The 17,357-nt window shown below is 36.1% G+C and overlaps 3 protein-coding genes across 4 annotated transcripts in view; 2 read left to right on the top strand and 1 right to left on the bottom strand.

The window, feature by feature from the left end:
* LOC128176307 (uncharacterized) overlaps positions 1 to 2,455 on the top strand; it is a 47,295-nt gene extending 44,840 nt beyond the window's left edge. For both annotated transcript variants that reach the window (XM_052842560.1, XM_052842561.1), the window contains exons 3-6: positions 44 to 181; positions 503 to 626; positions 1,104 to 1,313; positions 1,915 to 2,455. In XM_052842560.1, the coding sequence (XP_052698520.1) occupies positions 44 to 181; positions 503 to 626; positions 1,104 to 1,313; positions 1,915 to 2,121 (679 nt within the window). In that variant the 3' untranslated portion in view covers positions 2,122 to 2,455. The remainder of the gene's footprint in view (positions 1 to 43; positions 182 to 502; positions 627 to 1,103; positions 1,314 to 1,914) is intronic.
* Positions 2,456 to 3,414: 959 nt separating this feature from the next.
* On the top strand, positions 3,415 to 9,166 carry LOC128177313 (uncharacterized). The gene is made up of 7 exons (XM_052843980.1): positions 3,415 to 3,544; positions 3,620 to 3,677; positions 4,319 to 4,490; positions 4,715 to 4,868; positions 6,127 to 6,335; positions 7,956 to 8,104; positions 8,703 to 9,166. Exons 1-7 carry the CDS (start codon positions 3,505 to 3,507, stop codon positions 8,848 to 8,850), a joined length of 930 nt encoding a protein of 309 aa, XP_052699940.1. The 5' UTR covers positions 3,415 to 3,504; the 3' UTR covers positions 8,851 to 9,166.
* Positions 9,167 to 13,696: 4,530 nt separating this feature from the next.
* Positions 13,697 to 15,739, bottom strand: LOC128175148 (uncharacterized). The gene is made up of 4 exons (XM_052840572.1): positions 15,639 to 15,739; positions 15,160 to 15,453; positions 14,806 to 14,893; positions 13,697 to 13,765 (listed from the first exon to the last, which is right to left on the bottom strand). Exons 1-3 carry the CDS (start codon positions 15,703 to 15,705, stop codon positions 14,820 to 14,822), a joined length of 435 nt encoding a protein of 144 aa, XP_052696532.1. The 5' UTR covers positions 15,706 to 15,739; the 3' UTR covers positions 13,697 to 13,765; positions 14,806 to 14,819.
* Between the last annotated feature and the right edge of the window lie 1,618 nt (positions 15,740 to 17,357).

The raw sequence follows: 17,357 nt of genomic DNA, 5'->3' as shown, positions 1-17,357 counted from the left end.
ATGAGTTACATCATAAAACTTTTTGTATATTCTTCTGTTGCAGATTTGGAGCCCGTGCTGAAGACTTCATATTTACTTTGGCATATATCATGGAAAGCTGTAGAGAGGATGAACATTTTCTAAAATGGCAGTACCAGATTTTGTTTGACAAATTTCTTCAAATCTTTGGAATGAAAACAATGTAAGTTATTATTTCATCTTTATGTTCATGAGTTCAAATATTAAGGGACACACTTTAAAACTTCTTCAAACTCAGGTATCAACTTGGTATAAAGTGGCCTTGAGTTGATTTATCATGGTGAGAGATCTGTTGCTATTGTTAACATTTTTTCTCTCCCCTTGCCCTCTTCTCTCTTATACTTCACCCAACAGATACTATCTGCCCTGTAGTGATCAGTCTGTCCCTCCTTCTGTCCTCCTACTCTCTGTGTAGAAAATGTGCGAATGTTCCCTTCTTGTTCTCTAAATCTGAATGTTTTTATATTTGATTCTTTTTTTATAGTCAGCAGCCATTTATAAAAACCCAAAAGTCTCTGATACTTAAGAAAGCAGTGAATTCTGAGCCAGATATTTTATGCATGACATCAGATCCCAGAAAGGGGCGCTCTGTCATAGCTGTTTGTGAGGTAACATTTTTCATTAAAAAAATCACCCAGTTACATTGTGGAAACACATGTAGGCTGTCATTTTTATCTCCATGTCAGTCTGTCTGTCTGTCGTGTAGGCAGTATTTATATTAGTTGATATCAGTAATCACACCTTATAAGTTTAGTGACATTTACAGTTGAATCATGATGCACATTACGTAAAACTCTTTAAAATGTAACAAGGGAGAAAAATTCAAAATCATCAATTTTAAAATAAAGGAAATTCACAATAATCCTAAAATATGGAATCTGAGTTTTTGCAATTATGAAAAGTATTGAAACACTGGTACGCGTACACTGTTAAAATTGCACATCCTATGCATTGTCAAGTGCAACTCATTAATTTTCCAAATAAATTAGTGATTTCTTGAGATTTGAATAGGTAGAGCATAAATAGATATAATAAGCTGGTACGAAATAATTTTATATCCATATCCACACTTTTTATTTTTTCAGGTTAATGTAAAAGATATAAAGAGTAATGAGAGAGCTGATTCTTCATCATCACCAAACAGAATGCACAGATCCCCCTCTGACGTGAACTCCAGTGTTCCAGCTGGTTCTCCGGATTCCTTTCTGGCCTGTCATCTGGGTGATCTGTTAGTGTACATGGACAGATCAGTGTCCCCCAGGGCCGTTCTGGGAATGACCGTGGAACAAACCAGTGTAAGTCATTTTTACCATGTTTACTGACCTTGACCGGTTTTATTTTGGGACAGCCAATGAGAATTTAGGAGCGGATCTTGAACTGAATATAGGAATTCCTCTATTTTAAACATAATTAACGCGGTAAATATGAATTTTCCATTATATACCATTTCCTTAAATGATGTTTTAGTGATAGAACGAGGTAAGATTGATTATTTACACTGACATTCACGTTATCAAGCCCATCAAAACTCCAAGCGTAAATCCCATAAAATCACGCGAGAACTGTCATGGCTGCTGAAAAAGACGACTGGTAAACATGCTGATGTGTTTTATCTGGTTTTGATTTATATACGGTTACCGGTAGTTTTTTCAACCTGAATTAAAAAATCATTTTATCTAAAGGAAGTCAAATATAAAATCGATCTTTTCAGACTGAAGTCAGTCGCATTAAAAAATTATTTTTGCACCATTACGGAGATCCTATGGAATTGTACCCTCTCCAGTAAACATCAGATATAAAAAAATCGGAGAGGGCTACATTATTGCAGCTAATACAAGTAAAATTCTAAATATTTATAAGGATATAACAATATTGTTTATTGCATATGTTTTGCAGGTACGATTCACTTTACTGCATTCTGATGAAAGTATGTTGGAGAGAATTAAGAAGTCTGATGGGTCTGTAAGATTTGACACAGAAGAAGAAGAGAGACCCATGTTTTATTACAGTAAACCTCTCAATTATCTAAAAAGGAGAGATCGTTTGGAACTCATGGAGGCTTTACTTCAAATAAGAATGATGCAAAAAAAATTTGAGCAGTGATTGCCTTTTGTTTGCATTAAAATGCATAGCTGGGGCATAATGTGTTGCCCCTCTTGGCCATTCCATCTTTGTTAGCTTTATGAACGTCTTGTTTTATTTTGGTGTAAGACAGTAGTGTGATACACTGATGCTTCTATCATGATGCTTGCCCCAATATGATTTTAATAACTACATGTAATATTGAAAAGAGTAAAGACTTGATGTGGCAATTTTGTTTTCTGTATTTTTTGGTCCATATAGCATGTAATTTTGAGTCCCATATTGTGTTGTTATTAAATACAGATCAGTTTCCAACATATTATATAATCTCAAGGAAGCGGGATGGTCCATCAAATCTACCTTAAATTTTTTTAGCTATGAACTATCATTAAGTAAAGAAAATATCGACATTTTTTACCCTTTGAATTGTTGTATTTTCCTATATCTCTATATAGAGCTCTTTTTCTAAAGGAGATCAATACAATCTAAAAATGGCCATGACCATCAAACCCTCATAAAGATACTCTGTAAATGAGTTATTTCCATAGAAGTGAAAAGTCATTCCATGACTTCAAAGATATTTATACCTTTATTTACCTTTGTAATTTGTTAAAGTTCATTGAGTTCAGTCATTAGAATCTAGAGTAGCAAAAAATAGCAAGAGTTTTAGTCTGGGGTTCTATCATGGAACCAACCCTTTTATTATCACATTCGACAAAAATAATAATACCTTTATTCTTGTTCTCTATCTGGATTCTGCTTTATGTTTGATGTTGAACTGCTGCAGTGTAGAACTGTTACATTGTGTAACTGTTAAATTGAATAACTGTTACAATGTATATCTGTTACACTGTATAACTGTTACAATATATGACTGTTACACTGTGTAACTGTTAAATTGAATAACTGTTACTCTTTATAACTGTTACAATGTTTAACTGTTGCACTGCATAACTGTAACAAACTACCAGTATTGATAAGGTGATTCACTGAAACGATTTTGGGCAATTAAGACTAGAAGTCAGCACACATGTTCGACTAAAAAAAAGAAGAGCAAACCTCTTCAATTAAAATGACGATACTTTTAAATCGTTAGAATGTCATACATGTTTTGTGCTCATACTACGTGTATACATGTAGAACTCAGTTCATGAGGTTTCAGTAGTCGGTCAGTGTACGCCTTCTGCACGTGAGGTGATTAGTGGTAGTAAAATTTGCAATCTTTTTACAATATCTAGGGTAAAGCTTCTTGAAACAGGTCAATAGTTAGTCCTCGCTGTCAGTACATAAGGGAGCATACAGTCGACTGTCGCCAGAACGACGCCGATCTTATCTTGGAACTAATACTCAGTAGTTTATTATTCAGGACCCGTTATTCCGTTCGATCCTTTACACTACAACACAATGATGAAGTTGCTGTTGCTCGCCGTTTTAATTTTTAATGGTAAAATTATTTTTGATTGCATCTTGAATCTGTTTTACGTCCGTGGTATTGAATGCCGTTTTGTTTCTATGTAAGTCACATCCGGGTTACCACCACTCACTCCCGAACAAGAGGAACTGGTCAAACTGTACGGGTAAGTGAAGCAAGATTCACTAACCACGGTCATTGGTGCTTAGTGAACTGTTGCCTGTGTGGCCAAGAGAAGCTTTGTGTGTTTAAGAGAATCTTTGGGTTGCTAAGAGAACCTTTGTTTGTTGCTAAGCGGACCTTTGACTATGTTGCATAGCGATCTTTGTGTTGTTAGGTGGACCTTTGTGTTGCGAAGCGGACCTACATGTATATTTGTACCTGTGATGAGAATAAAACCTAGTATATCTATGGTCCTTTGTCTGTGTTTTAATAATTTGTCTGTAGTGCTGAGTGGGCCTTTGTCTTTGGATGTGTATACATGGTGCTTTAAAAGCCACTGAAAATTCTAATATAGGGAGCAGGTTAGACCAGATTCAAAATGGGGGCCACAAACAGCTGGATAAAACATCGTCCACCTCGGAAACGATGATCTATATTTCATAACTGTCGAAATACCGCTTAGAAACGCTTAAAAGGGGCATGATCACGATTTTGGTCTGAATATATTTTTCCGTTTTTAATGTTTACTAAGCTTCAGTATGGCATTTTTAATAGTCAACCAATTGACAAAAATCGTGACCATGCCCCATTAATACGAAAAATTACATGGCCGTTACCGTTTTAGAATGATTTTGTTTCATCTAGACCAGAAGCCTTGTCTCAATCGAGGAACAATACATCTCACTACCACGGCAAACGCCTGTCCCTGAAGCATAAATACGTGGGGGCCAACGGCAACATTCAGAACGCGCGCTACTCCGGGGACTGGCTACAGGTGGACGCCACTTCCATAGTCAGTGAGCGGGGCCATTACCTGGTAAGAACACCTGACAGGTGTGAGGACTGGGGTTGTCCTGTAATCCACAAAAACTCTGTTCCGAGTGGTTTATTTTCACGATATATTCTATTTTGGTACAGCAAACACAAATATTATTAAATGTACTTTAAGTTCAGATTCATGGGCTAATCAATCATAGAATTGAAGCTACTGATTATGACGACCCAGTAAGAGGTCTTGATCACACTTTTACTTTTTTTCAGGCTGCACTGATAGCGGCCCGGATGACTAAACACATGCCCCCTTCCATCTTCAGCACTATTGCTAGGAGCGCCCGGATCGCCGTGTTCGGGCACGGTCAGGATACTACTATTTTTCCGGAATATGCCGCCCTAAGAGACACGCCCCACTGCTATAGTGAGTACAAAAAATGGTAGAGCAATAAATGTAACTCTAACACATTTACACGACGAGAGAGAGAGAGAGAGAGAGAGAGAGATTTATGTTCTTTCATGTTACATTTTACATTGGTCGACGTCAAATTCATAGTCTTGGAAACGTCGCAGTTCCAAAAATCTAAATTAAATTCATTGACAACGATATTACCGACTACAGAATTTAATTCTTTCTTTCACTGATGAACGGTGAACATTTTTAAGGCGTCGAGCTAATGCTCGGCAGCCTTCTAGCGATCGTCTGGATTGGCAATCGTCCAAAAATTCATGCACTGCACCGCCTTTTTAATGCGCATAAAAAATAAGTTCCTTGAAGTATTAAACGTATTACAAGATTTGTATTCCTTTTATTCAACTAAATTGTGTACAAAATAACCAACTTTGCCTCCCTGGTTATTGACAACTCATTGCATTAGTATAAATTTGCTTAATCAAGAAATGGCGGATGAATACAATAAGGTGCAATGTAAACATTCACTAAAATATTATTTAAGTTTATCGCTTACATTTTGATTGGAGACTGTGCCCGATAGAAATAAAATTTGATATGTAAATGTATTTGTTATCGGGAATGGTCTCCAAAATAGTTGTAAGCGATAAACTTATCTAGAGATTTTGTTGCAATTAATAAACACGATAATGCAGTTGGTTTGGTCGAGCATTTTAGATAGCACGTGTTGTGGATTTGTTTGTAAACAACCATAGCATAGGTAATCTTGTTTCAAACGGGAATTGAAATAAATAAAAGTAGTTTTATTATTATAATTAGGGACACACTGTTAATGTATTCAAATTATGAGCCTGTGAAATGTGCAAAGACTTTTTAAAGCAGAAAGAAAATAATTTTTTTTGAACTTTGAAATTTCTTCGATTTTTGTAACCATGATGAGTTATTGTATTATAAACTCATCACTACCTATTTTATTACGAAATATACTGGTTATTGTTTTTGAAACAGCACAAAACGTAATTTATTTCCTTTTTTATTCTAATATTATTTGATAAACGACTATATATATCAGTACAGAAATTCAAATTATTGATATCAATCTATATAAAAGAAAATGTCAGCTCGACGCCTTTGTGGCCGTTCCGGCCTTTGATTATATCAAACTCGTTGTCTTGGAAACGTCAAAGATCTAAAGTAAATTCATTGACAACGGTATTTCTGACTAATGAACTCGGTATTTTTCACTGATGAACGATGAACACCTCTGTAGATATCTGTACCGGCTCCTGTTCCGGTACCTGCACTTTCGACCACCGGAAGTACCATACATTGAGCGGCGTCGGTGGTGACCCCTGCACTATCCTGGAGGACAACATCCTGTGTAATCAATATGACCCTTACTTCCGGACCAACAACATCTTGGTTCACGAATTCGCTCACACTATTCACAAGCACCTTCCGGCCTCCATCAGGACACAGGTAGTGACAATGGCCTGCTTCATTCAATATCTAATCTGATTGTTTGTCCTTTTTGTAATTTTTATTGCAACAATGTCACAAATATGTAGATATAAATCCATGGGACAGTAACTTTTTTAAGCCTAAAGGCATGGGACACATTTTGTTTTTCAATGTAAAAGCCATGGGGCATGTGAACATTTTTAATGAATCTTTTTTAGTACCGGTCCCATCATTGTGATAAATTTTGCCTGGAACCTTATCCTTTTTAACGCCCTTAACCCGATTCCTTGTCGCCTGAAAAGGGAAAAGATTCTGCTCTAAACAGCATATAAACCTAGTAGTCTTAGTGTATGTGTATGTAGGTATATACATGAAGTACAAATGATTGGTTTACACAATGGTTTTGGTACCTTTAAGTACATTATTCACTTGTTTATAGTGTATAGTACTTTTCGGAACGCCAAATCATAAGATCATTAAATTATTTTGTTGATACATGCGCTTTGTCAGTCGTCAAAGCGAGACAAACATCGCAATATTGTGTCAAATAACAAGTAGTTTATTGACTAGTTAAGGTGCTCCGATCCCCAGTCTCAAAATATGTTTTAATCATAAAAATGTTATTTGCCCTTAATACATTAAATGAAATGCTAAGAAATTTATTGATGGTATCCACGCATTTGACAATGTTATAAGAGGTTTGCCCTAGATGAATAATTGAATATATTTACATTCTACTGTGTTTTTCCATTAAATTCCGTGATGTTTAAATGCCTCTAAATGCAACACCTATTCACTGCGTATGAATTTACGAGTAATTTACATAAGTAGTTCTCAAACAGTGATTCCTATGTTATCTGTTAAAAATGCATTGCATGAATGTTGTCAAAACACCATGTTTTATAATTATTCAACAAAAAAGTTGACTTTATTGTTAAAAACAACATTTCAAGAGTTATTTATCATGGATTATATTTTCATGCTCGTCGATCACATCTCAACAGTCTATGTGAAAACCAGTTTGAACCGGTTTTGCAAAACAGCTGTTCTTGCTGTTACTTAATCACTCCCTCCGTTATCTGCACTTTATGTCGATTTATTTAAGTAAACAATTGATTTCTTCAGTAAGGGAATGTAAATATAAGCATTAAATGATTTATTTTTGACGTCGTCGTGTCAATAACTGCCGTCAGGTGAGCAAACAAAATATCATAACGCGCTAACGCGCGTTATTCAATTTGTCTGCTCACCTGACGGCAGTTATTGACACGACGACGTCAAAAATAAATCATTCAATGCTATAGAATTATATACAAGCTGAGATCAAATGAAAAAAAAATTATACACGTACATCGACGGCTCGAACCCTTTTACAAGCTATAGATCTTCGTAGACCCAATAAGCCAAATAATTCGTTGAATAACTGTTTGAACTATTAACATTAGAAGACTTATTAAATTGCCCTTGTAAAAGGCAGATTTATGGTACGAATAAAAAAAATTCAGGATATTAATTTAGAGTTATCGGACATTGCTAAGAATCGGAGAACATTAATCAAATTTTAAAAAAATTAATTAAGTAGAGAGTGCCCTCTGATTGAGTCACTGTCCATGCACACTGTTGTTACCTGTTTGACAGATCACGGAGGCGTACAACAACGCGCGCCGTCAGGGGATCTGGACAGCAAGCTCCTACGCCATGTCAGACGAGCGGGAGTATTGGGCCGAGGGGACGGGCTCATTCTTCAAGGCCACTCAGGAGGTGGGAGCTTCCGGAGGGATGAACACGTGAGTACACGTGATTGTATGGTTAAAATATCGCAATTTTCAACAACAACAAAACTTTGAGTGGTATAAGGCAGCACCCCCCCCCCCCCCCCCCCCCCCCAAAAAAAAAAAGAAGTTGGCATTTGTTATATACATGTGTAAAACGACTTGGTTAGGGACATTGCCATTTTTGATTTCAAAACATTCAGCTTAAATTTTGGAGAACAATTCGCGAATTACGCGTAAAATATGAAAATTAACGCGAATTTCATTACATGAAGTTCACGTGAGGCACAATTGGCTGTGTAGATGTTTAAGATTACTACGTCATTATATGTTGTTTATGTGTAAGGTTACCTCATTATAATTTAGATCTGTAAAGTTACTACGTCATTTTATATTGTTACGTTAGATCTGTTAAGTTACGACGTCATTTTATATTGTTGATCTGTAAGGTTACTGCGTCATTTTTTATTGTAGATATTGAAAAGATACTACTTCATTTTGTATTGTAAGATACCTAAATTTACTACGTCTTATAAATATGTTGTAGATGTTTGCATAACTACGTCATCAAATGTTGTAGATGTTTGTAGAACTACGTCATCAAATGTTGTAGATGCGGTCACACCAGCTGCCAGACTGACCAAGAGGCCCGTTACTACATCTACCAGAGAGACCCCAAACTGTACTATGCCCTGGCGTACGTTTACCTGAACTACCAGTACACCGTACCCACGGACCTGGCTTCCTGTGTGTCAGGCTAGCGCGTGACTTCTGCCTCCCTCATTTGTTGAGATGTGTATAATGGCACTGAACGATGGCGGAATTCTAACAACCTTTTAAAATCTTTCTAAATGAATAGTATTTTTTTATAACTTACATGATGTTTTCTACCTGCAGTGTAGGGTGTCTAGAAATAAGCCTAATATATTCCAAGATTTTCCATGAAATAAATTATTGATATATCAATCTAATAAATCTAAACTGTTTTGATAATTTTTTAAATCACGACACATTTACTGAAATACATTTGTATGAAAATACTAGTAGATGGTTTTCTCCGTCTGCTTTTGTTTAGTAGAAAATTTTGAACCTATACAGGGGTAAATAAACTACGTGGAGAAAATGACATGCATTTCTTAAGGTCTTTGAATCAATTTAACGAATACTACCTGAAGAATTGCGGTCATACAACAGGTAAACACAGACTTAGTCTTACGAAAGTCTGTCACCCAGTAACGTTTGTCCTGCTGCATGGCAAGCAAAAATCTCACAATATTTGCATCCATTAAAATAATTATCTTGCAATACCTTGCATCATTGAAACACTAAATACGAATCGTATGAATTACTGCAAATATTAAACAAGAGGCCCATGGGCCACATCGCTCACCTGAGGAACGATAGGTATGATAAATCAGCTTAATGGAGTCATAATACAAACAATCTGGACAATGTACAATAATACATGTAGATCCTGTATAAATAAAATCCATTTTCCCCCCTTGGAACTCGGATAGCCCTGATTGCTGCCAATATTTACAAGAACAGACTTTAATCACCGCTCCTGCACATATATAGGGACTCAACGTTACGCAGGCAGGGATGACCGCACACCTACGCAACTCAACAGGTACCAACGTTAACGCAAGCAGGGATGACTGCACACTTGCGCCAACAGCTCAACCTAACGCAGGGAGTACCGCACACTTGCGCTAGAAAGGCCAGAACACCAGCAGGGATGACCATACACTAGAGCTCCGCCGCAACCACCACCAATACAAGCAGGTATGACCGCACACTTGTATTAATGCTATACAGGGCAGAAATGACCGCACACTCTGTATCGTAGGTTAGAAAAACACGAAGATTAGATCGAGCAGGGATGTCCACACCCTCAATCTCTCCATTCCTGTTCAAGTTTAACCCTAAACAATCGCTCGTCACATTGCAATAGACACTGTCCCTATATATGTTCCGGCCTAAAATAATTCATAGGATCTAAAAATTGGAAATCAAAAATAAACAAACTAATCTGGCCTTACCCAAAACTACTTATGCAGAACAACTTTTATACATTGAATATTTATTATTGTATAAAAATAATCATCACAATAATTGGTTAACAGTGGATGCATTAATTAAAATAATCAAGAATCAATAAATCAAGGGAAATAACTCAAAACAGTAATACAAAAAGATTCTAATGAAAAAATAGCTGCCTGCTTCAATTTTATAGTAATATCACATGTTGAGTATTGTAGTTCTCAAAAAGATCCTTTACAATTGTTTATATATGGGATATTTAGCTACATCAAACTCTGAACCTTCTTGTGAGGCCGAAGAATTGTCCTGGAGCCAAAGTCTTAACAATTATAAAGAATCATCTTGCTGATAAGTTTCTGAGAAGAAGATTTTTAAAGATTTACTCTATATATATTCCTATGTAAAACTTAAATACCCCCCCCCCCATGTGGCCTCACTCTACCCCCAGGGATCATGATTTTCACAACTTTGAATCTACACTACCTGAGGATGCTTCCACACAAGTTTCAGCTTTCCTGGCTGATTAGTTTCTGAGAAGAAGATTTTTAAAGATTTACTCTATATATTCCTATGTAAAACTTCGACCCCCCCCCCCATTGTGCCCCACCCTACCCCCAGGGATCATGATTTTCACAACTCTGAATCTACACTACCTGAGGATGCTTCCACACAAGTTTCAGCTTTCCTGGCTGATTAGTTTCTGAGAAGAAGATTTTTAAAGATTTACTCTATATATTCCTATGTAAAATTTTAACATCCCCCCCCCCAATGTGGCCTCACCCTACCCCCAGGGATCATGAATTTCACAACTTTGAATCTACACTACCTGAGGATGCTTCCACACAAGTTTCAGCTTTCCTGGCTGATTAGTTTCTGAGAAGAAGATTTTTAAAAATTTACTCTATATATTCCTATGTAAAACTTCGACCCCCCATTGTGGCCCCACCCTACCCCCAGGGATCATGATTTTCACAACTTTGAATCTACACTACCTGAGGATGCTTCCACACAAGTTTCAGCTTTCCTGGCTGATTAGTTTCTGAGAAGAAGATTTTTAAAGATTTACTCTATATATTCCTATGTAAAACTTCGACCCCCCCCCCATTGTGCCCCACCCTACCCCCAGGGATCATGATTTTCACAACTCTGAATCTACACTACCTGAGGATGCTTCCACACAAGTTTCAGCTTTCCTGGCTGATTAGTTTCTGAGCAGAAGATTTTTAAAGATTTACTCTATATATTCCTATGTAAAATTTTAACATCCCCCCCCCAATGTGGCCTCACCCTACCCCCAGGGATCATGATTTTCACAACTTTGAATCTACACTACCTGAGGATGCTTCCACACAAGTTTCAGCTTTCCTGGCTGATTAGTTTCTGAGAAGAAGATTTTTAAAAATTTACTCTATATATTCCTATGTAAAACTTCGACCCCCCTATTGTGGCCCCACCCTACCCCCAGGGATCATGATTTTCACAACTTTGAATCTACACTACTTGAGGATGCTTCCACACAAGTTTCAGCTTTCCTGGCCGATTAGTTTCTGAGAAGAAGATTATTAAAGATTTACTCTATATATTCCTATGTAAAACTTCGACCCCCCATTGTGCCCAACCCTACCCCCAGGGATCATGATTTTCACAACTTTGAATCTACACTACCTGAGGATGCTTACACGCAAGTTTCAGCTTTCCTGGCTGATTAGTTTCTGAGAAGAAGATTTTTAAAGATTTACTCTATATATTCCTATGTAAAATTTAAACATCCCCCCCCAATGTGGCCCCACCCTACCCCCGGGGGTCATGAATTTCACAACTTTGAATCTACACTACCTGAGGATGCTTCCACACAAGTGTCAGCTTTCCTGGCTGATTAGTTTCTGAGAAGAAGATTTTTAAAGATTTACTCTATATATTCCTATGTAAAACTTCGACCCCCCATTGTGGCCCCACCCTACCCCCGGTGGTCATGAATTTCACAACTTTGAATCTACACTACCTGAGGATGCTTCCACACAAGATTCAGCTTTCCTGGTTGATTAGTTTCTTAGAAGAAGATTTTTAAAGATTTACTCTATATATTCCTATGTAAAACTTCGACCCCCCATTGTGGCCCCACCCTACCCCCGGGGGTCATGAATTTCACAACTTTGAATCTACACTACCTGAGGATGCTTCCACACAAGTTTCAGCTTTCCTGGCTTTCTGGTTCTTGAGAAGAAGATTTTTGAAAATTTCTCGAAATTTTTCATTAATTTCTAATTATCTCCCCTTGAAAACGGGTGTGACCCTTAATTTTCACAACTTTGAATTCCTTTTGCCTAAGGATGATTTGTGCCAAGTTTGGTTGAAATTGGCCTAGTAGTTCTTGAGAAGATGTTGAAAATGTGAAAAGTTTACGGACAGACGGACGGACAGACGGACAACAGACAAAACGTGATCAGAATAGCTCACTTGAGCTTTCAGCTCAGGTGAGCTAAAAACTGTTATTAACAACTAGTATAGAATTCCTGTAGAGTAGAAATGAACACGTTCTATCCCGCTAGTAGATTTATTTATCATCTACCGTCTCCCTATTCGTGTCTAGTACATGTACATGTAGGTGTGTCGCTCGAATGCGGCTACATACTACGCATTTTCTTATATGTGTGGAAACGTTATCATAGAAAACCCACAGTTGATAGCGCTTAACGTTAACGCAAGAAAATGGGGAAGGGGGTCGATATGGTTCGTTTAAAACACATTTATGCGAAAATCCATAGAATTCGGTTTATATTTGGGTATCTTATACTGTGGTTTCTTTAATATTCAAGAGTTTCAATTTTCGTGGAAAAGGTGAAAATCACATATTCAAGGATACGTAAATTCGTGGCCAATGATCCTTTCAATACAAATTGATAGTAGAAAGTGCACTTCAATGAACATTTAAATTCATGGATAGACTTAAAAACGAAATCCACGAAAATTGGTATTCAACGAATATTGATGAAACCACAGTATTAGAATTACATATTTGCATTAATTGGGTTTTGGAAAAATCTAGTAAAATTTTGAGATGTTCTTGGGTTATTTTTTTCTGAAATCCGATTTCCAGATCTAGTTGCGGGTCTCTCCAACATGGCGGACATGGATCTAGTTTTCTAACAGATTTTACGTAAAACGATCCAATATTGAATATAATTGATTTTTAAAGAAATCTTTTGAAGGTGATGGCCATATAAAATTACTGTTACAAGTCATTTTTAAACAAGAAAAGTACATCAAATTTTGTGACTAAAACCAAACTGAATGGCAGATGAAAATTAGACATTTTGTTTTTTGTTGCGTCTACTGAAATCATCTGCTCCAAGCCACACTGACCTGCTGTATATTGTTCTATAAAAACAATATAAAAGAAATACTCAAAAGAATTTTCACAATTCATATACTATATGACTTTCATGTTTTTTTTAGATTGACTCGATGGTCAGTTGGTCATTAATTAAATTAGAATCAAAATTCTAAATAAAAATAACAACGGAAAGTTACAAAAATAAATCATTTATTAAATCAAACGTCATAAAGGAATATAATAAATAACAACAATGAAACGCCATCAACCAATACTCATGCATGTATATCTGGATTGTGCTGAAATTAGAAAAAAAAAAGTTTTTAAGAAAGGGTGCCTGAACAGATTAGTTGTTTAATATTAAAATATACTTAGGGAATGAATTTTACACTACCGAGTTAATGATAATAATAACTATAGAGGCTTGAATAGATTACGATTTATTATAAACCAAATTTACTGATCCAACTCAGTTTATATTTGCATAAATCTGGTATGTATTACAAATATGCTCATGATAATTCCCTTTGGATACATAAGCACATAAATAAAGACGTGCTCCTAATTAACAGAATATTGAACAGAATCTTACAGGATGATGCTGCAAATCTTTGTTGCGTATAAAGCTAATGATTCTTCTAGCCGACTAAATAGAGCTTCACAGCCAGAAATTGACATTACATCCATTAATTTATTGCAAATTTCCTTTAAAAAATCTTGACATTTTCCGCACCGTAAAAGAAGTCTCTAGATAACTTCGTTTTATTAGCTTATTCCTTCTTTACCAGCAATAATATTAAAATCTTATGAACGTTTTACTTGTGGTAAAACATGTTACAGTAAATCTGTACTAGATACATAATCACACATCAGGAAATATCCTAGTAAAACATGTTACAGTAAATCTGTACTAGATACATAATCATACATCAGGAAATATCCTAGTAAAACATGTTACAGTAAATCTGTACTAGATACATAATCATACATCAGGAAATATCCTAGTAAAACATGTTACAGTAAATCTGTACTAGATACATAATCATACATCAGGAAATATCCTAGTAAAACATGTTACAGTAAATCTGTACTAGATACATAATCACACATCTGGAAATATCCTAGTAAAACATGTTACAGTAAATCTGTACTAGATACATAATCATACATCAGGAAATATCCTAGTAAAACATCGGTACCTCGAATAACAAGGCAACCCTAAAACCCCACAAAGTATTATTAGCAATATCAATCCCGAGAAAAATGTAATGTAATATATTGAGAAATTGATCTCGAGAACTTTGTACTATGTACAAGTAGCTGATGCTTTGGATCCTACCTTAATGTTGGCTTCTAGTTGAAGTTGGTCCTGTGCCAGGTGTTGTACCGTGATTTGTAGGTTCTTTTGATCGGGCTCGGTCTGAAGGCTGTGAACGACAATTAAGGAACCAATGAACACACGCCACGTCATCAGGGTCACATGATTAAACCAAGTGAAGATGTTTTGTACACCAAAATAGACTTTGCATTTTAAATTATTTATCCAAAACTGACATTATTTAGACAAAATTGAATGGATTCTGCACGGTCACATTTTTCGTAATATATAATATTGATAGCTATCATACATGTATGTATTCATTTATAAAATTGTAACTAAACAAAGAAAAGTAGGGCTATTTGGTCGACTTACTCATCATCTGGTAGAGGTAGGGCTGGGGTGTGAAGGGTTTGGCTGTCAGGGGTCCACTGGTGGTCGTCGTGGGGGTGGGGGGCTCAGTGACGGGGGAGGCTGTGGTAGGCTTTCGTTCCATGTAATAGTTTCTTTGGCGTCTCGGTGAAGGTTTAGGGTAGTATCGGCGTGTAGTAGAGCGGTACGGGTTTGGATATCTTCTATACACCGGGCTACGGGTTGTTGGTCTGGAAATGGACCTTCTGGAGGGCGAACGCATGTTACCATAATAATACGAATTCCAGGCTGCATTTCCTGTAAAACAATGAAAAAATAATAGTCAACCCACATTATCGTGTACTTGAAAAAAAAATTGCATATACAATGTGAAACTCAGTTTTAACTGAAATATATATTCCGATTAAAAAAAAGTAAAATAAGACGGTTACGACTCGCACAGAAAGATACTGAATCGCTGATTTTGGTCTTTCCACACTTACCTTCGCACAAACTGATCATTCCGGAAACCAGCACCACGGCTAAAGCGGCTAATACGTGTGTGTTCATGGTCAGCGAAAAGCTTAATTAAACTAAAAACTGAAAAAAAGAGTGAAATTCAGCTAAAAAGATATAATTTGGGGTCTAACAGTTATCTATACAAGAATGATTAATTTATGATTTTTGGAACGCACTTTATAATATAAATTTCACAGTAAAACCTTAATTATTCTACCATTAGAAGGAAGTCGATATATTTTTGCTTACAAAAAAAAATCATGAATTTCAGAAAACTAAAAAACTATTGCAATAAAACGACGCAATTGACAGCTTGAGATATGTACTTCTATTACATAACTTTTCACCTGGCCCTACGCTTCCAAGAAAACACATCTTACCTGACTAGCGATCAATATTTTGATGCCTGTCCTCGCGGTAGGGGGCGCTTATAAAGGCCCCTGTTTTCGCCGCGTCACAGTGCCAGCTGATGTCGTCTGCTTATGATGCGGGGTCAAACGGTCCGCCTCGCACTGGATAAGGTCCCAACAACTAATACACAAACCTTTAAATCAACCAAAGTCTAATTGCTAATTAATTCACCTGACAATTGATTTGCTTCAATGATTATTTTGTTTTGAATTATGTAAAACACATAAGACAATTACCAAAAATGGCTTAATTTCGCCTTTTAAGACATTTAGAATCGTTGGAATGACATTGTGAAATCAAATGTCTCGTGTTCTTAATTGTTTATTTTGACTTAACCTTAGAGACGAGAACATTATCAAAATAAAGTCAATTGTTCGTTAATATTAAAAGCATAACGTGCAATAAATTACATTTTCACTGTACATGTATGTGCGAGTCGGATGAAGGAACACGTTTATAATTTTAATAATTCTCAAAAGATTACCGTTTGGACAACTTTGTCAATGTTCGAATGAAAAGAAACTGCCTACATCTTTGTAGTGTTAATGTTACATGTAGGTTGCATCAATTTACAGAAAGTACTGGTTAAAGAATAGCCTCTGTATTTCTCTCTCTCTCTCTCTCTCTCTCTCTCTCTCTCTCTCTCTCTCTCTCTCTCTCTCTCTCTCTCTCTCTCTCTCTCTCTCTCTCTCTCTCTCTCTCTCTCTCTCGTCTAAACATGAGAGTACATGAGAGTACATTTGTAGAACACATGAATTACGGCAAGTAGATATAATACAAGTAAGCATTGTTAAGCAATTGTTAATTAACGATAAGAACATTTTATTTCTTTTTTAGTTAAAACCCAATCTAATCTTACGTGAATTAGCACGCATGTAAAATCTATCACTATCTAATTTACGAGTGAACTAGCAATTCACATAAATCAAGATAGGATTTTTATTGACCATTAAACACTAAATAAACTAAAGTTTGCTAACGATTTGTGGTTTATCTTTGCAGTTTGTTGGTTCTTTTCCAGTTCATCGTAAAATATAAAAAAAACCAATATTTTTGGATATTTCAAGTTGCGGGTGAGTTTAGTTAGAAGTTGCATGTCCTTCGTTAACCGTTATATCAGACAAATCGTCGAAACATTTTTAGTGTTAAAGTTAATATCTGTTGGTCATTAAAAAGCATTCAACTTAATCGATTGTATAAATATAAAGTATATGAATTTTGTAATTACATGCACCTATGCTGTTTGTGTGATTCTAATGTCAAAAAGTTTTTAAGTTAATTCAATCTCGAGT

This window comes from Crassostrea angulata, chromosome 3 (genome assembly GCF_025612915.1).
Source record: "Crassostrea angulata isolate pt1a10 chromosome 3, ASM2561291v2, whole genome shotgun sequence".
Classification (NCBI taxonomy): Eukaryota; Metazoa; Mollusca; class Bivalvia; order Ostreida; family Ostreidae; genus Magallana; species Magallana angulata.
This window is presented reverse-complemented; position numbering and strand designations above follow the sequence as displayed.

Excerpts from the sequence above, each read along its gene's own strand:
- LOC128177313 (XM_052843980.1), top strand. The coding sequence starts at position 3,505 with ATGATGAAGTTGCTGTTGCTCGCCGTTTTAATTTTTAATG. Across the intron at positions 3,678-4,318 it reads GAACTGGTCAAACTGTACGG|ACCAGAAGCCTTGTCTCAAT; the intron begins GTAAGTGAAGCA and ends TGTTTCATCTAG. Across the intron at positions 6,336-7,955 it reads CGGCCTCCATCAGGACACAG|ATCACGGAGGCGTACAACAA; the intron begins GTAGTGACAATG and ends CCTGTTTGACAG.
- LOC128175148 (XM_052840572.1), bottom strand. The coding sequence starts at position 15,705 with ATGAACACACACGTATTAGCCGCTTTAGCCGTGGTGCTGGTTTCCGGA. Across the intron at positions 15,454-15,638 it reads AATGATCAGTTTGTGCGAAG|GAAATGCAGCCTGGAATTCG; the intron begins GTAAGTGTGGAA and ends ATTGTTTTACAG. Across the intron at positions 14,894-15,159 it reads CTACCTCTACCAGATGATGA|CCTTCAGACCGAGCCCGATC; the intron begins GTAAGTCGACCA and ends TGTCGTTCACAG.